The 22,609-nt window shown below is 48.0% G+C and overlaps 1 protein-coding gene across 1 annotated transcript in view; it reads right to left on the reverse strand.

The window, feature by feature from the left end:
• Window positions 1–383: 383 nt before the first annotated feature.
• Window positions 384–22,609, reverse strand: part of LOC119446090 (uncharacterized) — a 437,832-nt gene continuing 415,606 nt past the window's right edge. Inside the window, exons 6-10 of the mRNA XM_049663893.1 lie at window positions 22,176–22,235; window positions 21,721–21,780; window positions 3,810–3,892; window positions 3,071–3,151; window positions 384–581 (exon numbers count right to left, since the gene is read on the reverse strand). Of these exons, the coding sequence (XP_049519850.1) occupies window positions 444–581; window positions 3,071–3,151; window positions 3,810–3,892; window positions 21,721–21,780; window positions 22,176–22,235 (422 nt within the window). The 3' untranslated portion in view covers window positions 384–443. The remainder of the gene's footprint in view (window positions 582–3,070; window positions 3,152–3,809; window positions 3,893–21,720; window positions 21,781–22,175; window positions 22,236–22,609) is intronic.

A 22,609-nucleotide genomic window follows, 5' to 3' on the forward strand; every position in this document is an offset into this window, starting at 1 on the left:
ACAAGGCCATGGTCCCTGTGGTCACTAAATAAATGAAAAACACCGGATCATATATAGTTCGCATTCTTTAATAGTTCAAATAACCAATTACACCATCACATCTTAATAGTCATAAGTGGAAATACATAATTCCCACCATACTACAGCTTCGCTGGTCTTACATCTCCACCCAAGGGGAATGGCTGACAGTTTTTTTTATATATTACATATATAAAAACTGATATATATATATATATATATATATATATATATGTTACATACATATATACATATATTACATGTATAATATATATAACCATATATATTACATGTGCCGACAAGAGGTAGTGCAACTCCTTATTGTGCCCGAAAAGAAAGGAAGGACGTCTTAACATGGAAATCAATAAGAAGGCACTGTGGACATTACTTTATTGATGCAGGAAAGAACCGGAAAATAATGCATTTTATAGTGTAGCTGCTGAATTCTGAACATCATTTCTCTTAGGCTTACAAGTTCCATCTTCACAGACACCTTGGGCGCGTCTTTCGCCATTGGTTGCTACGGCCACCAGAGCGATGCCCAGTGCTGGCTGAGCCGGTGGCTGTCGAAAAAACGAAGAAGGAAAATGGTTACAGCGGCTATAACGTATTGAGGGAACGTTATAACCTCAGCAAGATGTTCATCGACAGCTGCCACGATTGTCATTGCTCTGGAGCACCCGATCACCACTGATATCGTCGGTGAGACGCTAAGAGCGCACATTCTACCCACTTCACGGCTACCATCCTATCATTTAGCCAATTTGCCAGTGCGAGGACCACAGGCTACATTCTGTAGTATTGCGTAGAGACACCATGCTTCAATACCATCTGGCTTCAAGCCTGCTAAACGCCCAACATTGGTATTGTGGTGCCTCAGGCAAATTCACGTGTGCCTCTCAGTTCCTGGGATTCCAAAAAAGGCAGACTTGTCACCACTAGCCCTGAAGCAGTTGTCGCTGCTTCTCCTCAACGAGTCTTATTTTGACAGCATACACATTTACACGGATGGCTTCACCAATTCCAACAGCTCTACTGGAGCTGTAGTTGATCCGTCGGACGCCGTATCCTTTGCAATTTAAATATTGTAATGATACCACGTCTACGGCAGCAGAACTTGCGGCTCTTCAATATGCACTCAATTACGTGCTCCAGCAGCCACCAAATCGCTGGGATTTTTTCCTGTCATTCCAAAGCAGCATTAAAAAATCTGCAGTTTGCCCTACGTCATGGGTTACACGAACAGCTAGTGTACGAAATAAGGCAAGCTCATCACCACGCGATCGAGAAAGGACACGACATTGTATTTCAGTGGTTGCCGAGCCCCTGCGGAATTATCGGCAACGACAGCGCCGATGAAGCTGCTCGCTCGGCTCTTCAAAAACATCAGCGAGTGCCTATACCGCTCTCAAGAACGGACGCTACGCGGCAACTTCAATCATTTGCTCGCCGCATCACACTTCTAAGATGGAATTCACCAGATTTCAGCAACTCGCGCTTGCATTCTCTCAACCCTAAATGGCGACTTCGCCTGCTACCTGGACTCTCTCATCGCGAAACAATTTTACTGTGTCACATGTGGTTTGGCGTCGTATTTACCAACGCCTATTCGTTCCTAACAGGGATGGCCGACAGTGCGGCGTGCAATTTGTGCGGGTGCGATGATACTCTAGATCACCTTCTGTGTCACTGCCTATCCTTTGAAACTCAACAACGTACTCTCCAAGCCAAACTCAACCTTCTAGATAACAGAGCGCTCTCGCAAGAAAATATCCTTGTACCATGGCCTATGCGCTTCTGCATGCAAAAGGCCACAAGAGCCCATTTGCAGTTAGTGAAGGATACTAGATTATACGAACGCTTGTTACAGCGGAGATTGCTCTGGGCCTGAGTCTGCGAATGACTGACTATTATTTTTCTTTTCTTTCCTTACCTATTCTTCTCCTTTCCTCCTCCCTAAGTGTAGGGTATCCAACCGGACAAGTCCTTGGTTAACCTCCCTACCTTTCCCTCTTCGTTTGTCTCTCTCACTCTCAGCAAGCATTCACAAAAAGCTTTTATACGAGGACGTTTCTTCAGCGTTTCTTTAGCAAGTGCGCCCAGTACCGGGTAATTCAGCAAAGGAATTGTGAGCTTAAAAGCGTATGCTTGTAGGAGTGAGGATATCTAGGTGACGCTTATTGTTTTATTGCGTAATTTCGTAGAGAACGTAACGCTGTTCGGCACATATAGATGACAATACAGGGTGTCTCATTTTCTCACTTAACATTAAAAATGTGCAAAGGCTACGTAGCTGGAGAGAACCAAGGTAATGTTTGCCCTCGCTCGGAGATACTCAGATAATTTTTGCATCCCTTAATTCATTGCAAGTCTTAATTCATTGTACAACTTCTCAATTATTATAATTAGATGAAAAGTGTCAATAAGGAAATTGTAGAGCAACATGAGAAGCTCCCGATAGAGCTTTCTGTTGCTCGATACATGCTATATAAAAGTGTTTTTCCGAGCGTGAAAGAAGCCCGGAAATACACGCAAAATTGCCGTGCGACTGGCCGCTCGAGGCGCTTTAGAAGATGAACGACCACAAAATTCCGCGAAAAATTCAAACAGGCATGGCTTTAACAAGAGTTTATATAAATAAAGAAAAGTAAAAGAAATAAGATGTACCGACGGAGCATCGCTTCTGAAAAAGCCACTCCCCTAAGTTCTTATTATAAGATTATTTTACGGAATCATTCCTACGGATGTTTTAACTTTGAATTAAATAGAAATATGTATTTATATGTCCCTGTGTAGGTTATAAACGCTTCTGATTTGCATATTCTATATAACCAAACTCCATCACTTTAGATAGCCTCAGCTATTTCTGTCTTTCGGTTAGTTCCACGCGTTTTCCGTCAAATACTGGCAGTACAGGTAGTGTTTGTTATCAAATATATTTTTTGTATTTCTCATTTCGACATTATATACCTAGTATCATTGGTAAGTTACTTCTTCAAAATTGATATCAGTGCAGAGCAATTGATAAATATGACAATGCGAACAAACTTACGTAGTAGCAAGCAGCACCGGCTGGTGCTACGATTACTTCATCAAGTTGGCAGGTAAATGTGCATCTTTCGTAGACGTGGCCCTTAAAAAGAAAAAGGAAAAAGACAACATGCACATAGTATGCATTGTTAGGGAAATAAATATATATAATTTGTTTAACTAGCCGCCGCGGTAGCTCAGTGGCTTTGGCGTCGCGCTGCTAAGCACGAGGTCGCGGGACAAAATCACGGCCACCGCATTTCGATAAAGGCGAAATGTAAAAACGCTCGTGTGCCATGCATTGGGTGCAGGTTAAAGATCCCCCATGATCAGGTCGTTGCTACGGCACGTAAAAACTCAGGATGTAATTTTTAAAATTTCATTTACTGATTTGAAGGTGTGTGTTCGATCTGCATAATATGTAAATATTTTTTTCAACGAGTGTTACGACAGAGAACGCTATCTTGCTCACAATATAGCTGTCACTGCTTTGGGCTTAAAGAAAACAAACGTTTAGTTTCTTTGACGCAGTGCCTATAAACACTTTGTCTTCTACTAAACTATTCAAAGGCTCGTTAACTCTCGTTAGACGTAACCTTGCGTTGCAACTAGAGCCCATGGAACATTCTGTGTTACGATTGATATTAGAAAACATGTAACGCGACATCATGATATTTATGCTGGCGGATACAGATGCCACAACACAAACTACGCCTTAAAGAGCAGGCAGCGATAAAGTAGTTAAAATATTTTACACTTACTGTGTTGTTACTTGCAGCACAATCAGGATCTCGTTCAGGTGGGGGACCTTCAACGGTCGTTGTAAATGGATATTCAACGGTAGCTGTATATGGATATAATAACAACGCATACAATCTCAGGAAATTAAACAAGCGCTGGTTTGAAGTGTCACCGTTTTAACTGGTACGCTTAGCTTTGCCTATAATTAGTAGGTTATGAATTACTGACTCAGATAATCTTTGAGTGCTTACATAGCAAGCCATAATCACGAAGGCTATATGAAGAAAAATTCTTGATTTTGCTGCCACAGCAAAGTGTTGACAATATTGCAGGTGAAGTTTTGACAGTCACATTAACAGTATTACACACGAGGACTTATATTGAAATCCTTTTACCTGATTAACTTAACCCATTAGAAGCCGGCTTCTTACTTTTTTGACTTTTAGGCAAGAAATGCAATCCTACGCTAAACAGCTGAAATTAAATGGACACAACAAGGAACACTTGTTGTACTCTTAGTCTAATTTTTAATACCCACTGAGCATATTGTTCAGGATGGCCGAGTGCCATCTTGTCTTTAAACATGAAAAAAAAAACATATCGATTCAGTAGTCGGGTACCTATTTAGTATGGCACCGCAGGAAGCATTACACAAACGCTCTGGCCTTGCACTTTAGGCATCACACGCATAATACACTTGCCAAGTGACCTGTGTTTCTTGGGTATATATTATGTATTATAGCACGGGCCACTTTGTCATATCCTGCACCAAAAGGAAACTTTAATCAATACTTGGGGTTCCTCATTGACTGCGCCTTTTCGTTCATTATCCCGTAGTTTGAGGTAGCCTTCTTTTAATCACTTTCGCAGCTCAAATAGAGAGACGCTGGTGCCTTTCTGCAAACAGGTGGGCGCCCTTTGCTGATTACTCATTTGGAGGACAGGTTGTATTGGGTGGTCACAGGAATTTGTCATGAATTGCAATTATGTAAAAGGTGTTCATGTGCAAACCTATCTCCCTCCGGGTGACTGGCCTTCAAGTCAATTTTTGCATCAGATAGCAAAGATGGCATTGTTGTTTCTACTTGAAGATGTTCTTCAGGGACATGACTGAGCCATAAGTGATGCCGACTCGCGATTCGAAAAGTGCTGTTGGGTCTGTTACTGTCTTTAGCTCGAGGTAGGCTGCATTAGGCATAGTACTAAAGATGCATATATGAATGCAACCGCATTTCATGCACGAAGTAGTGATCCAATACTATCGGTAAACTGACTATCAGTAGCACGATAGGTTTTTTATATTATCGATAGTGTGAAAAAGATAACAGATACTATTATTGTCGATAGCACTATGGATAGTATTAAAATATTTCACTTTGAAACTATCAATAGCCAAGCAAAAAATAGTGATAGTAGTACTAATAATAGCAGTACTATCGACAGCTTATTGTGATTATTTGCTATTGACAGTGTGACAGTGTGATCGATATTTTTGCAATTCTTGGTGAGTGATACTGTTACGGCGCAACCAAGAGGTGTCGTTACCGGCACCTCAACAAAATCACACGCAAAGGGCTGTTATGATCGGCTTGGAACTGCACCTCTCAAATGTGGGAAACAAGCCCGAGCGCCTTTCCCGTGACGAGATAATCCTCTTTCATCCCCGAGAAAGCGTCTCACCTCTACGACCGGAGCAGACGAAAACGGCGAGTTACCAAGAAGGAGGACCCGAGGGAGAGGAGGTCGTCAACTTGACCACCGGAGAGAGGACTACCGAGGGGGTTTAAGGCCGTCCTGGCCCCCGTGTTAACCAGAACCGCTCGAGACTCGGATAGAGTCAAAACCATGTACCAATGAAGTGAATACAATCTTTTCTATTTTTCATCATCACGATGCCCGCCTTCATCGTCGTCACCTGATTCCTGCGGTGACGACCCACCTCACCCGGTCGAGATTATATCAGTATACCCCTTGCCGCGCATTGATGATGCCTTGGGCTGCTTGCACGGAGCCATGTCCTTCTCATCCATAGACGTTCGATCAGTCTGTTGGCAAATCTCGGTAGATGACATGGACCGTGAGAAAACTACCTTCGTAACACCTGACGGCCTCTATCGATTCAAGGTTATGCCGTTCGGTCTTTGTAATGCCCCGGCTACCTTGGAGAATGATGGACTCGTTAATTCGCGTCTATAGATGGTCGACATGTCTGTGTTACCAAGACGACGTGATAGTCTATTCGCCAATTTTGCGAGTCATGTAACGCGCCTGTCGGCTATTCTTGCTGTTTTTCTACGCACCGGCCTGCAATTGAACTCATCCAAGTGCCACTTTGGACGTCGTCAAATTATTATTCTTGACCATCTTGTCAGTGCCTCTGGCGTTCAACCCAACCCTGACAAGATTCGCGCTGTCCCGAACTTTCCTGTGCCGTATTCTACCTCAGACGTAAAATGTTTTGTTGGACTATGCTCCTATTTCCGTCGTTTCATCAAGAATTTAGCCAACACCGCTCGCCCACTCAACGAATTAGTTAAAAAGGACGTTGCATTCACGTGGGGCCCTGCTCAAACCAAAGCCTTCTCCGCCCTCGTACGCTTGCTAACGGCTCCCCCGTTGCTGGCTCATTATGATCCATCTGCCGCCACTGAACTTCACACGGATACCAGTGGCCATGGCATTGGAGCTGTACTCGTTCAATCGCAGCGTAACGAAGAGCACGTAATTGCATATACTAGCCGCCTCCTGTCACCGGCCGAGAGAAATCTTTCAATTACTGAACGGGAGTGCCTGGCATTAGTTTAGGCAGTAGCTAAATTCCGCCCTTACTTGCACGGCCGCAGATTTTCCGTGGTTACCGATCACCATGCCTTGTGCTGGCCGTCTTCACTTAAAGACCCCACTGGACGATTGGGTAGATGGGCGCTACGGCTCCAAGAATATTCATTGTTGTCTTCTACAAGTCAGGCCGCTTGCACAAGGATGCCGACGGCCTCTCCCGTCATCCTGTCGACCACCCTGATTATGATGCGCAAGGCACCGACGCTGGCGTCCTGGTCATTTTTGATCTGCGTGACATCCGCACTGAACAACGGCGTGATGACTGTTTACGTGTTCTCATTGCTCGTCTCCATTCTGGACATTCGGAGCCCACTCTGCGCTTGTTCGTACTGCGCGACAACGTTTTCTACCGTCGCAGCTTACGCACCTAAGGACCAGATTTTTTACCTGTACCGCTCCGTGCGACGCTACGTTGCAGCCTGTGCGCTCTGCCAACGCCGCAAAAAAACCTGCTGTGCTGCCCCCTGGACGCCTTCACCCCATCGATGTGCCCTCAGAACCTTTCTTTCGCGTTGGTCTCGACCTTCTCGTTCCCTTTCCGACATCGAAATCTGGCAATAAGTTGGTAGTTGTCGCGACTGGCTGCCCGACCCGTCTCGCGATCACGCGAGCTTTGCCCACAAGCTGTGCAACTGACGTGGCGGATTTCCTTTTACCTGACGTCATCTTCCATCACGGCGCACCCGGGCAGCTCCTCACTGATCGCGGCCGCACCTTATTGTCCCCCGTCATTGAAGACTTACTTCGTGCCTGCTCTGCCGAGCACAAGCTTTCCATCGCCTACCACAAGCAGACAAACGGACTCACGGAGCGGCTGAATCGCGCGTTGACAGAAATGTTGTCTATGTACGCTTCTGACGACCACAGTGATTGGGACAACGCGTTACCCTTCGTGACTTTCGCTTAGAATTCGTCCCGTCACGAGACCGCTGGCTTTTCACCCTTTTACTTGCTGTTCGGCCGCCACCCTACTTTGCCCTTTGACACACTGCTTATTTCCTCGACGAACACTCCCACTAAATATGCTCAAGACATCTTCGACTGGGCTCACACGGCGCACCAGATTGCCGGCTTCCGGCTCCCCAAGTCTCAGGCCGTGCAGAAGATCCGGTACGCCGATATTGGGACGTTCAGTTTCCCCCTGGCTCCATTGTCCTCCCATGGATGCCATGTCGCCGCATCGGCTTTTCTGAAAAGCTGCTGCCATGCTACACAGGGCCCTACACGATATTGCGGCAGCTTGGTAATGTTAACTACGAGATCACTCGGCTTGTCTCGCCTGTTCCGACTGTCTCGGTTGAAGCCTTATCTGGCAGCGAGTTCACCTCCATAATAGCTGGCGCCGAGACGGCGCCTTTACAGGCGTGGCTTATGTTACAGCACAACCAAGAGTGGCGCCAAAGTGAGATGACGACGATTTGACGTGTGGAGGTGTAATCGGTCTCGACTGCCATCTTGTTTGTATATCGTTGTTCTTCTTGTAAATAGTATAAATACATCTTTATATGCGATTTCCGCAACGTAACAATATGACCAGAAATCTTGCTATAACTAACCATCAATAACACTCAGTTCAAGTATTAGGAACCAGGAAACATCGCCAAGTGTATGCGGCAGTGTTTACGTGCGGTACGTCGCGTGCAGTATCGATAGTACGATCGATAGTGCGCTATCGATGCTACTATTTATAATGGTGCAAATATTCCAAGAAGCGAAAGCAGCAGGGCGAGGAAGGAGGAGGAGGTGGAAGTAGAAGCTAAATGAACATGTCATCTGGAAGAAGTGCGTATACTTCTTAAAAAAAACAACAACACATTTGGCGCAGTCCAAGAAGAACGAACTGTGCGGGTGCAGCAAGTATTTGCTGGTATCGACGGAGAGGCCTGCGCGGAGAGCTATCAGCTTGAAGTACATGAACCTGGCAAACTCGACGGAAATTTCAATGCTCGTTAATGTTTGAACTTTGTGACTTCAACGACAAACCTGACTCCAACGTAACTCGTCGCTAGACATGTGGTGAGCGTTGAAATGAAGACAAAAGATTTATACAGTATATTAATGTTGCTTATTGCTCACCAAGCGTTACCAGCCCTGCCTTCAGTCGAAACGGCAAGAATAAGCACAGTGAAAGAACTGCTACGCTTACACGCCTCACATTTAGAACGGCAGCAGCTTATCCTGGAGCCATTGAGTACGGCGATCGAGGTCTCACGGAAAATTTATAAGATGCTTGTGCAACCAGACTGCTTCTATGGTGAGTCAACCTTTGCCATATCGTGAAGAAGCTTCTATGAATATGCATGCGAAAGTAATACGTGGAACCACGATGAAGATCGCATAAAAAACTTTCAATTGTTTTGGAAGGAAATGCACGGAAGTGGTACGATCTACGCATCATTTAACATGCAAGCGATCCTTAGACTGCATGGCGCCAAAGTTTCACGGCGGCATACGAGATTATCCCAGCAGAGCAATGGAACAAGGTAGTTTCCTAGAAAATTTATATGAAAAGAGAATACTATTATAAATTGCAGATCCCGATCTTTCAGAACCGGCATTCACGTCCTAATTCTCTGTGGCATGACGCGAGAGGAGCGAAGGCAAGTTCAAGCGAGAGCGCCGCATTCACTCGAAGACATATTGTATTCATTGCAGTATGTTATGCGGAGAACCAACGTTCCCCTGGCCCTACCAGGACACCAGAACAAGCCAACCGCGGTTCAACGGTGCACACGCAACAGCGGTCGCCAGAACCTCAGCAGACACATTCCTTGCCTCCTTTCTCTCCAATGAATAACACTAAAAGTGAAGCAAGCCAAGGTGAGCAAGAAGACCTTCCAATACCAATTGTGACTGTGCATTTAGTAACATCGAATATGCTGCACACCACACTCGTCATGAACGGACAGAGTGTCACGGCACTAGTAGATACAAGCGCATAGGTTACTATATAGAACAAGCGTTTAGTAAAGAGTGAAAATGTCCCTATCGGTACTACAGTACAAATTAATAGTTATGATGGAATTGTTCGAATGGTGCACAAGTGCACTCGCGTAAATGTGATGTTCAAGGGAGAAGCATTCGATAGACGCTGCGGTCATCGAAGCGCTTGTGCATGAACTTTTTCGTGGAAAGACGAACTTACAACTGAGCTTGGCGACGCTGTTCCTCAGTTGCCGAGAACGGTTACGGAATCAAGCGATATGTCATTTTGTATCCTGCACTTATTTGCACCGAGACGTACCGTCCGCAACTATTGCCATCAAAGTGCAATTTTTTCTTTGAGGCCAGGCACCAGTCAGAAGAAAATCATATAGCATGGCGTGTCAGAAGACTACCTGGCTAAAGGAAGATCTACAGAAAATTTCAGACGCCCAAACAATCAGGCCATCGACATAAATTTTTGCGACGCCCATAGCAATTGTTCCAAAAGAAGACGGAACACTTAGTCTTTGTACAGACTAGCATTTGGTAAATGCACAAACGGAATTCCCCTTTCCCATGCCCCGTTTTAATGAGATTATTGACAAAACCGGTGAATCCACATGCTTTTCAAGGATAGACCTGCACAGGATATTGGCGGGAACCCCTGACAAAAGAAACTAGACAGCTCACTGCGAGGATGCCCACCAGAGTAAATATCAATAAAATACCACCCAATAACGTAAAACTATTCCAGTTTCTTTTTATTCCAATCTCCTGACATCAAATTTACGTAACCGTTGACGCATGGATTGGGCATTGTTTAAAACGCCCACTCAAAGACTCTCCTCGTTTATAGGAGGCCACATTTGTTTGCTCCCAAAGCGAACAGCATTGCCTACCCTTACATATTTTTCTTATCTGATTGGTTGACTAAAGGCGAGGAGCACACTGAGGGGGAGAGGGATTCGGTGGGGTCGAGATATTGTAGTGAACGTGATAGCCGCGTGAGAAGAATGGGGCTGGTGTCTGCGATTGGCCCACTTCCCCTTTCTTAGCATGCGTTGGTTGGTCGAAAATCGCGGCGGCGTGCAACGGAGGCTAAAAATGCCGCTAAAATGATGCGTCAGCGAACAAAAGTTGGCAGAGCGATTTCGTATATGTTCCAAAAGGGCTCTACAGTGTTATACTGCCACGTATATATTTTTACAGCGAAGCTGTCTAAGCTCTTCCGCCTGGTGATGACGTCGCGGGTGTACCCTATAGCAACAGTACCTGCAGATCTATGGGTGCTCAGTGGGTGAGATTCGCTGCATTAAGATACCTTGGACATAGGTATCGGTTTGACATTTTCTGAGGGTTACTTCCTCTTCCCTAGTTAGGCTGGGGTGAAGTGGCGGGTAAGTTCTGTTTTAGTCTGTAGCGTTACCTAATATCGGCGTACCTTTTGGGGACTTCATTCGTCCTCCTTGGCGCGTCCTGTGAGAAAGCCCGGTGAACGTGAGCTCGGACACAGGCGTCGGCTGCTTCATTCCCCAGCAAGGACTCGTCACCCGGAGTCCAAACGATGTATACATCTGGTAGGCGCTTCTTGGCCATGGTTGTGAGGATTTGTAGGCCTTGCCTCGAGATTCTCCCTTTTTGAAAGTTTCGGCAAGCCGCTTCAGAATCGGTGAGCATTATTGCTCCCTCCCGAAAGGTTTAGATGGCCAGGGCTATTGCCGTTTTTTCTGCCGTATCTATTCATCTTAATAAGATGCTAGCTGGCATTCTCTCTTTGCCCTTGCTGTCGACGACGCTGAAAGCATGTGATGAAGTTCCCGAATATTTCGCTGCATCGGTGTATCGTGAGTCCGGATTTCGGCCGTAGGTGTTTCGGAGAGTTTCTATTATGGCTTTTCTTCTTCCTTTATTGTGGGTTTCCTGGAACGGAAGCTACAGAGATGTACTCTAGAATTATCGCTGGGATTATCCTTTGCTACTCGCGCAGTTGCATAGCTTCAGCATATCCTAATCTTCTGAGTGTTGCCCTACCTATTTCAGTAAGTTTGAGGAATTCGAGTTGGTTAACTTTGTGTGCTTCGACTAGCTCCTCCCAGATGTTGTGGAGACCTAAGCGGAGTAGTCGTTGTGTGGAGGCACGTTCGGAAATCCCTCTGGCAATCTTGATGACCTTCCGGATGGGGGTATTCAGTTTTTCGATTTCCACTTTCTTGAGACACAACTTCGGAATTTTTTTTCTCATTTTTCTCAGACTCGTTACACACTACTGGTTACACACTACTACTACGACGACGGGGACGGAACGGGTGCCGCTATAAGGAGCTTCGCCCCTAAAAATTCCGAAGTTGTGTCCGTAGCGCGGAATCGAACCAGGGACCCCTCGCTTCCGAGCGCGCGGCGTTAGCCCACTACGCCACGAAGCGGACATGGACACACGCACCACAATGGCAATAAATACCCAACATTAACGAAAGGCTGCGTTTCTAGCGCGTTTCTAACGCGTTTGTGCTAGCGCGTTACGGCCCGTGTAAGAAGCTGGTGTAAGACGATGTGGCCTCTCCGCCTTACCTTCAACGCGTTTCGAACGCGCGGCCCAAAGCGGTGGCAAGTCAAGTTCAAGTCGAGGAGCGTTTATGAATACGGGGGGTACACTCTCTCAGCAGTCATGTGATGGCGTCGGCAAACGCGGTGCACGTTCCGGCATGTATAAATGGCTGCGTAAGACACTGTGGCCGCTCCCCCTTACTAGAGAGTACTGCACGTTTCTAACGCGTTTATGCTAGCGTCCCCTTAAGCGGGAGATCCGATGATTCCCTCCGGAGCTTCGCCCACTCATCATCATTCACCCCGTGGATATGCTGTGATTTTTTATTGCGATAGCAATTATATGGACACTCAAAAGCAGATTTCTGCCGTCGGCGTCGCCGTCGCCGTCGCCGTCGCCGTGAGGTTCCGTATGACGTCATTTGGAGATGAAATCGTCGCCGCGCGCCGAACGCTGTATGTGCGAGTGAAAGGGCGCGAGGGGCGCGTCTTTCACGGGGAGTGAACGCACGGCGGAGAACAAACGCGCGTTCTGCGCCGTGCTCGCTTAATTAAGGGCTGCAGAAGTAGGCGTCTCTTTTCTCCTTTACAATCACCATATATGTAGAGCAAACGCGCCTTCTTCGGACGCGCGAGAGGCCGTGGGGGAGGGGGAGGGAAGGGAGGCGACGTTTAGCTGCGGCACCAAGTGCCTATTTATATCAGAGGCTCCAGCAACAGTCACCAACGCCGCACGCATTTTGAGCTAACGCGGGCAAAACGCCGATGGCGTCGACAACAGTTCTGCGTGTTGTTGCTACCAAAGCCGCTCACCTTACTTCGTATGACATTGCTGTGTTGCTATCGCATTCATTGCTTCGCCCTTAGGGCGAAACTGTGACATTTTTTCAACGACGTGGCCAATAGACGTGAATTACACCTGTCATTCCTTCTCTTCCCAGTAGCACCGATAATGGTGTACGAATAACTGCTGACTTATTTATATTTTATTGCGATAGCAATTATATGGACACTCCAAAGCAGATTTCTGCCGTCGGCGTCGCCGTCGCCGTCGCCGTGAGGTTCCATATGACGTCAATGGAGATGAAATCGTCGCCGCCCGCCGCCGAACGCTGTATGTGCGAGTGAAAGGACGCGAGGGACGCGTGCTTTCACGGGGAGTGAACGAACGGCGGAGAACAAACGCGCGTTCTGTGCCGTGCTCCCTTAAGGGCTGCAGAAGTAGGCGCCTCTTTCCTCCTTTAAAATCACCATATATGTAGAGCAAACGCGCCTTCTTCTGACGCACGAAAGGCCGTGGGGGGGGGGGGGGGGGGGGGGGAGGGAAGGGAGGCGACGTTTAGCTGCGGCACCAAGTGCTTATTTATATCAGAGGCTCCGGCAACACTCACCAACGCCGCACGCATTTTGTGCGAACGCGGGCAAAACGCCGACGGCGTCGACAACAGTTCTGCGTGCTGCCGGTGCTGCTGCATGTCCAAGTTTATACAGCCGATAAAGCTACTATCATTACTCCGTATAGCTCTCTACAAATTTGCTATCGCAATTGATGCTTCACCTTTCAGGTGAAACTGCGACAACTTTTTTAGTAATGAAAACATGGCTACTTACGTACAAAGGTCTGTATGAGTTATGCGACTTGTTCTATGTTCTCTGCGGTGGACCATACATGCGCGAAAAATTCCGCTGATCAAGCATGTATTTAGCTAAAGATTACTTATTAAGCTGGCAACAACAATTTTGGAACATGTATGCAAAGTTGAAGCTGTCTAGTACATCAAGCGTACCCATCCGCAAGCAATTTCGTGCCTTGCACCTCTTTTGAGAAATGCGCCCTGAAAATATGCTGCATATTCGATTGGTGTTCTACTTAATTTAATATCTATAGTGAGTGCATTTTTCGGCAGTCTCCATAAGCTGTACTACAGCTGCAACATATCTAATGTACTGGCAGTTTCATGCGAAATGGTAATTGATTTGTAAACGCCACCTGTCCCGCGTCCTGCAGATCGTTCCACATCCTATTTCAACAGTAATGTAGTTTAACATGTAGATTTTCATGAATTAAAATGTTCTGCATATAAATCGACACAACCGATTAATATAAATTGGAAGAAAGTAATAAATGAAATAGTCACCAAAGAAAAGACATATTGACACGCGTCCAAATTGTGTTTATTTTTCGTAAACGCTTTTTTTAAGGGCCAATCTGTTGCAATGTTATTGCTTAGAGTCGGAGGCGCCCTCTATATGAAAACTTTCTCGAATGTTATCGCTAGTTCTATTTGTTGTCTTCGGTCACCGAACCTTGTGTAATCTGATTGTATGTTTGGCACGAATTATTTTTTTTCTGGGATGCACGAGGGCCCCAGCGATTACGCTAGAACCTTCGGCGAGTCCTCTATAAAAGCCGACGCGCTTTACCCGCAGATCAGATTATTCGCCCCATAAAGAGTTAGTTTCGTGATTCATAGTTCTTACTACTGTGTTCTTCATCATCTCTACAACGTCACAATATACCATATATACCCACAGGATGATTTCCTGGAGTGGTACTTATAAGAGGACATACGCACAAGAACGTGCTTATTTGAAATCAGAAAAACGTATGGCAGAACCCATCTCGCGATGATTGTCGACGGTAATGCGATTAGCATTCAAGCAATGCAGTGACACACCGTACTACTGAAGTGACGTTCATTTAAGGATATAGTGGTCAATCTGAGACTTCCGTTGCTTCGGCTACATGCGAACTACACTGACAGGAACATTGTATGACAACGGGTGCATGACAGCCACAGTCTGACGACGACGCAACGACGACGATGACATGACAAGGAAGGTGGGCTTTAACAACGGCGCAAAATTTGACCCACAGTTGAATAGGGCGCAAGGTGTTTCGCTTAGACTTTTACAGACCGGCACATATACGTGTCTGGCCGTTCTGCACGAAGTTTACCCTGACGGATATAGCGACGACGCCTGCCCGTCCTGCGGGCAGACCTCCACTCTAGCGCACATGCTCTGGGAGTGCGGGTCGAGATACCTCAAGTTCAGCAAGGATGGGTGGGACTCGCTTCTGCGTAGCCCCGCTCTAGACAAGAAAATCATGGCTGTCCGGCGTGCCCGCGACCAGGCCGGTGGGCTAGACTTGCCGGTCCCGACGTGGGACTAGCCGGGTGCGCGACGAGTTCGCGTCCTCGCCGGACCTTCAATAAAAGTTATTTCACTCACTCACTCACTCACTCACTCACTCAATCAATCAATCAATCAATCAATCAATCAATCAATCAATCAATCAATCAATCAATCAATCAAGCAACCAAAGAAAAGCTGCTAACGTGCGCGACGGTAAAAAAAAACGACGTCGACGAAGCAGAAGAGCTGGCAATTGCCCCTGCCCTCACTATAAAAGGCAGGACCAGAGTGGTCACAGACTCGCAACAAGCGTATAGAAGCTTCCAGTCGGGATTGGGTGTCCCGGTTGGTACTTCGGGCGCTCAAAGGCAAAAAACCCCCCAAAAGGGAAAGAGATAGAATTATTCTGGGTTCCGGTCCCTCCGCAGTGGAGGGAAATGAGTTTGCCCACCAGCAGGCCCGAGTGCTATCACACCGGGTCACAGCCGCAGAGAGGGAAGAGGAGAACGCAAAGAGCCAACCACTGGTCATGTACAAAGACATAGTGCAGTATTACAGAAATGGGAGATAGATTCCCGGAGCCACACCTCAAGTTAACGAGGGAGCAGCCGACAACATATAGGCAAATCCAGACAGAGTCGTTTCCCCACCCCCGAATACAAAACCGCACGTACCCGAGCTAGTACGAGCAAGAATGCCCCATGTGTCACGAGCCAGGTACACTCCAACACATGATAGCAGAATGCAAATTTAGCTAACAACACCCACCACTCCTCACCAAACCTAACCCCAACATGATCCCCCACCCATCCAACCCCTTAGAGAGCGATGGAAGATCTGGCTGTCCAGCCCCGCCCTGGAAGACCAGCTTTGGCTCGTAACCAGGGGCCAGGCGGCGAGAACAGCATAATTATGGATTCCCGTGAAGTGGGAACCACTTCCATCCGGCGCATGCGCTGAAAAGCTCTTGAAATAAAGCTTTAGGGGCGAAGCTCCTTAGGGCGTGGGTCTGTCCTTCCTCCTATGTAGTATGTAGCCACCTGTAGTTTTATGAAGTGTTCACTAGATGGCGTAAGTCCGTAGCTCTGGTTGGCATGGAGACCGCTATGTATGTATACGTATACGCATATATACATATATATGTATATATGCGTATACGTATACATGCCATATATATAGGCGTAAGTCCGTAGCTCTGGTTGGCATGGAGACCGCTATGTATGTATACGTATACGCATATATACATATATATGTATATGTATAGTATAACCGGAAGCCGACTTCCGCTTCCGGCTCCACTTCCGGTTCCGCTTCCGGTTCCGGAAGCCAGCTTCCGGCTTCCGGAGAACGCTTTCGGCGTTTTTCTCTCTCGTCCGTAGCTAGGTGCGCTGCGGTGCACAAGGGCGTTCGTTCCCGACGCGCGCTCTCTTTCTCTCTCGTTCCCGACGCGCGCTCTCTTTCTTTCTCGTCCATAGCTAGGGGCGCTGCGGTGCACAAGGGCGTTCGTTCCCGACGCGCGTTCTCTTTCTCTCGTTCCCGACGCGCGCTCTCTTTCTTTCTCGTCCATAGCTAGGGGCGCTGCGGTGCACAAGGGCGTTCGTTCCCGACGCGCGCTCTCTTTCTTTCTCGTCCATAGCTAGGGGCGCTGCGGTGCACAAGGGCGTTCGTTCCCGACGCGCGCTCTCTTTCTTTCTCGTCCATAGCTAGGGGCGCTGCGGTGCACAAGGGCGTTCGTTCCCGACGCGCGTTCTCTTTCTCTCGTTCCCGACGCGCGCTCTCTTTCTTTCTCGTCCATAGCTAGGGGCGCTGCGGTGCACAAGGGCGTTCGTTCCCGACGCGCGTTCTCTTTCTCTCGTTCCCGACGCGCGCTCTCTTTCTTTCTCGTCCATAGCTAGGGGCGCTGCGGTGCACAAGGGCGTTCGTTCCCGACGGCGCTCTCTTTCTCTCGTTCCCGACGCGCGCTCTCTTTCTTTCTCGTCCATAGCTAGGGGCGCTGCGGTGCACAAGGGCGTTCGTTCCCGACGCGCGTTCTCTTTCTCTCGTTCCCGACGCGCGCTCTCTTTCTTTCTCGTCCATAGCTAGGGGCGCTGCGGTGCACAAGGGCGTTCGTTCCCGACGCGCGTTCTCTTTCTCTCGTTCCCGACGCGCGCTCTCTTTCTTTCTCGTCCATAGCTAGGGGCGCTGCGGTGCACAAGGGCGTTCGTTCCCGACGCGCGTTCTCTTTCTCTCGTTCCCGACGCGCGCTCTCTTTCTTTCTCGTCCATAGCTAGGGGCGCTGCGGTGCACAAGGGCGTTCGTTCCCGACGCGCGTTCTCTTTCTCTCGTTCCCGACGCGCGCTCTCTTTCTTTCTCGTCCATAGCTAGGGGCGCTGCGGTGCACAAGGGCGTTCGTTCCCGACGGCGCTCTCTTTCTCTCGTTCCCGACGCGCGCTCTCTTTCTTTCTCGTCCATAGCTAGGGGCGCTGCGGTGCACAAGGGCGTTCGTTCCCGACGGCGCTCTCTTTCTCTCGTTCCCGACGCGCGCTCTCTTTCTTTCTCGTCCATAGCTAGGGGCGCTGCGGTGCACAAGGGCGTTCGTTCCCGACGCGCGTTCTCTTTCTCTCGTTCCCGACGCGCGCTCTCTTTCTTTCTCGTCCATAGCTAGGGGCGCTGCGGTGCACAAGGGCGTTCGTTCCCGACGGCGCTCTCTTTCTCTCGTTCCCGACGCGCGCTCTCTTTCTTTCTCGTCCATAGCTAGGGGCGCTGCGGTGCACAAGGGCGTTCGTTCCCGACGGCGCTCTCTTTCTCTCGTTCCCGACGCGCGCTCTCTTTCTTTCTCGTCCATAGCTAGGGGCGCTGCGGTGCACAAGGGCGTTCGTTCCCGACGCGCGTTCTCTTTCTCTCGTTCCCGACGCGCGCTCTCTTTCTTTCTCGTCCATAGCTAGGGGCGCTGCGGTGCACAAGGGCGTTCGTTCCCGACGGCGCTCTCTTTCTCTCGTTCCCGACGCGCGCTCTCTTTCTTTCTCGTCCATAGCTAGGGGCGCTGCGGTGCACAAGGGCGTTCGTTCCCGACGGCGCTCTCTTTCTCTCGTTCCCGACGCGCGCTCTCTTTCTTTCTCGTCCATAGCTAGGGGCGCTGCGGTGCACAAGGGCGTTCGTTCCCGACGCGCGTTCTCTTTCTCTCGTTCCCGACGCGCGCTCTCTTTCTTTCTCGTCCATAGCTAGGGGCGCTGCGGTGCACAAGGGCGTTCGTTCCCGACGCGCGTTCTCTTTCTCTCGTTCCCGACGCGCGCTCTCTTTCTTTCTCGTCCATAGCTAGGGGCGCTGCGGTGCACAAGGGCGTTCGTTCCCGACGCGCGCTCTCTTTCTTTCTCGTCCATAGCTAGGGGCGCTGCGGTGCACAAGGGCGTTCGTTCCCGACGCGCGCTCTCTTTCTTTCTCGTCCATAGCTAGGGGCGCTGCGGTGCACAAGGGCGTTCGTTCCCGACGCGCGTTCTCTTTCTCTCGTTCCCGACGCGCGCTCTCTTTCTTTCTCGTCCATAGCTAGGGGCGCTGCGGTGCACAAGGGCGTTCGTTCCCGACGGCGCTCTCTTTCTCGTCCGTAGCTAGGGGCGCTGCATTGCACAAGGGCGTTCGTTCCCGACGCGCGCTCTCTTTCTCTCTCGTTCCCGACGCGCGCTCTCTTGATATCTCTCGTCCGTAGCTGTGGTTTACCCGAATGATACCGCGGTGCTTCGCCCACTCATCATCATTTACTTTGTGGATATGCTGTGATTTTTAGGGGCGAAGCTCCTTAGGGCGTGGGTCTGTCCTTCCTCCGTATGTAGCCACCTGTAGTTCCGTGCTCACGTTGGTTTCGACGGGAATTCAGGGCGCAGGCTCCTTTCCCAAGCGTATCACCCCTGAAGGAAGCCGAACGCCAGGCCGGGGTACGCTTGTACCCTTTTGAACCAGTGGGTGCCCGGCGGCGGTGGGAATCGAACCCACAGCCGTATGTAGCCAACTTTCGCTCGCTGCTTTGCTCGCTGCTGCTGACGAGCCTGCTCACGCCAGCGTTTTGACGCTGGTTGTCTGTGGTCATCGAGTGTGATGTATTCACATTTGCTTGCGCACTGATACCAGGCTTCTTAATTCAGTTAGTAAGGGAATGTGTTAAAGCTTATGCAGCCGATAAAATACTAACCTTACTCCCTATAACTCTCTACTAATTTGCTAACGCAATTCATGCTTCGCCTTTCGGGCGAAACTGCGACTTTTTTTTGTAATGTAACTGAACATGATTTAGGCCCCGCAGATTCGACATTCGTGGCACATTTTCTTGGGGAGAAATGAATCGAACTACATTGTGTGCAAACACTTGGCAATATAGTAACACCGGGACAATGGCGTAGTCAGAAATTTTGTTCGGGGGGAGGGGGGGGGGGCTCCGGTTACAGCGCGGCCTCCTCCTTATAGAATTTGTGGAGGGATCAAATACATGCATAATAACTGCATTGCCATTGCCAATGCCATTGTATATTAGATGCTGCAAACGAATTATTGAACGCTACGCACTCTGAATACAAGTAAAGTATGTATTTTTTATAAAAAAATATATTCGTATGTACCCAAAATTGTGGCAGAAATAACTGATATCAATGCTTCCGCGTTTTGTTCTTGTCCATTTAATAAGTACAGAAAATATCACGCGAACTTTAGAACTATATCTGTTCAAAACAAGCAACGCAGTGCATGCAGCTGATATGAAAAACGTAAAGGCCATGAGATGACCAAGTTGAGGACAAATATTTGAATTAACCTATGTCATTCAAGAACCTTGTTTACATTTTTGTACATATGCAACGGCCAGGGAAAAACCTCAATGACGCTGTCCTTCGTTGCAGTGGATTGCGCAGGAGCAGCTGTTACCGGTCGTGTATTGTGAGTAACTGCACCGAAATTAAAGTCGCAACAGGGAGTACACATAAAAGCAGGAGTTCTGAAAAATATACATTAGAAATGCGAAGATAGAATGGAATATACAAATGCGAAGATACAACTTGACAAAGGGCAAAAAAATGTCGCCGGAAACAAAGTTCACTGCTTGTATACACAAAACCTCGGAACAAGATATTTAAATGTACATATAAGTCTCCAATAAATCTACGTATCTAAGCAAACGTCACTGTATATGATGCGTCAAACAAGACAAATAAACATGTTGCTCAGTCACAGATAGTAAACTTTACGCATAGAAAGAAAAACGATCCAGGCAAGAACAATACTATGATCGCAGAAATCGTAGTATGTACTTTGTCCAGGCTGCGGTCGTGACAGCACCATATGGGTAGAGTAATAGAAGAAGGTGTAGAAATCAGTACGAAAAATTACATTTTAACTGCCTGCACAGCGGCAACAATTATTCTGCACCCAAAATTAAAGAAGGCTATTGCTTTGTTGCAAAAAAAAGAGGTAACAGCAGGTAGCTAAAAAGGAAAGAAAAGGACAATTTAAAGCCACAGATGATGCGGCAAGTTGAACTGCCCAATATCCAAGTGGGTTTGTTGGGAAACGCTGCGTAGACCGGGCTTTCAATGAGCAAGGTCGGTCAAAATTGGCCACGGAGAGCCAGACTTTGTCTTCCGCAAAAAAGAACTGTCTCAATAATAGGCCGCTAACTTTCTCCTGTTTTCTCTTATTTTACTTTGCCTGCCTTGGTCCAGCTGATCGATCACATTGGGTGCGCTTCCTGAAAATGTTCGGAGAAATTTATCAGCTGCCAGCTGACAGACACGGTGATATTTAGCATTTTCGTGTATGCAAGATTCCGAGCGCGTGCTTCCATCTCTGGAACGGCGTGAGTACGAGGGCTCCAGTGCGCGCTTGTTGGCCCCAAGTTTTTAAGAACAGTAAACCCGTAAAGTTCCAGAATTGAAAATCTAAAGCACGCCTTTGGAAATGTCAGTGCACCTTTCGCGTCAAAAGTTAATGAGAATTTTATACCCACATAGTTCGGAATTGAAATCCATGCGCCCCATAGATTCCATGGCAGCTGCGAGAGGCCGCGATGCGCCCGCTCGCTATCGAAAAGCCCTTGAAAGTTTGTGCTCGGATGGGGCTCCTTGCGTTATGTGACTGCAAGCGCAGAAGCGTTGCCACAGAATCCAGCCCGATTTCGCGATGTTCGTGCGAAAATGTCTTGTCGAGCGTGAAAAAGACATTACAGACAAAATCCTGAATGAATCCCGGCGCCGGTGGTTGTTTTGGGGAGCGCCGGGAAAAAATTTCGGGGGGGGAGCGGGGAGGGGGGGGGGGGGCTGAAGCCCTATCAGCCCCCCCCCCCCCCCAACCCCCCCTGGCTACGCCCCTGCACCGGGATGCGATAAGTCGGGCTGTGTATTCGACGGGTCTAAAGTATTTTTGGTGATGGAGGGAAAGTATTTAAAGCGAAGAAATCCCGCTAAAGAATATCAAATTATATCTATCGAAACATTGGGGTCAATATGACCGACTCTAGACCTTTACCATTTCCGACAGTTGTAGCGGTCACGCCTGGCATTGGACTTCCACTTGCAACATAGCTGCCTGCAAAAATGATCAAAATCAGTACACACTGTGGCATTATTCAAGCCGCAGATATTTTTTCGTGCACTTGGGGCGTCATCTAGCCGGCTGCTAATGTTGCAAGTAACCGGTAAACGAGTTCACTTCGGAAATAATGCACTCTTTTCCCCTGAAAATATAGTAACACCGGGACGTGATAAGTTCGACACTCTAGTGGACGCGTTCAAAATATTTTGGTGATGGAGGTAAAGTATTGAAAGCTTTTCCAGGCTCCCTAAAACGGCTCATACCTTACTTATAGTATCATCATTTTTGTTCGACGCGTCACTTTTTACGAAGAAAAAAATCCCGCTAAACACTATCAAATTATAAGTATCGATAAATCGGGGTCACTATGGCCCACTCTTCACCGTTACCATTTTCGACAGTTGCAACCGTTGCGTTTGGCTCTTGACTTCCATTTCCGAAGTGGCTGCCTGCAAACATAATCAAAATCAGTACACACTGTGGCATTATTCAAGCCGCAGATATTTTTTCGTGCACTTGGGGCGTCATCTAGCCGGCTGCTAATGTTGCAAGTAACCGGTAAACGAGTTCACTTCGGAAATAATGCACTCTTTTCCCCTGAAAATATAGTAACACCGGGACGTGATAAGTTCGACACTCTAGTGGACGCGTTCAAAATATTTTTGGTGATGGAGGTAAAGTATTGAAAGCTTTTCCAGGCTCCCTAAAACGGCTCATACCTTACTTATAGTATCATCATTTTTGTTCGACGCGTCACTTTTTACGAAGAAAAAAATCCCGCTAAACACTATCAAATTATAAGTATCGATAAATCGGGGTCACT

Source organism: Dermacentor silvarum, chromosome 3 (genome assembly GCF_013339745.2).
Source record: "Dermacentor silvarum isolate Dsil-2018 chromosome 3, BIME_Dsil_1.4, whole genome shotgun sequence".
NCBI lineage: Eukaryota > Metazoa > Arthropoda > Arachnida > Ixodida > Ixodidae > Dermacentor > Dermacentor silvarum.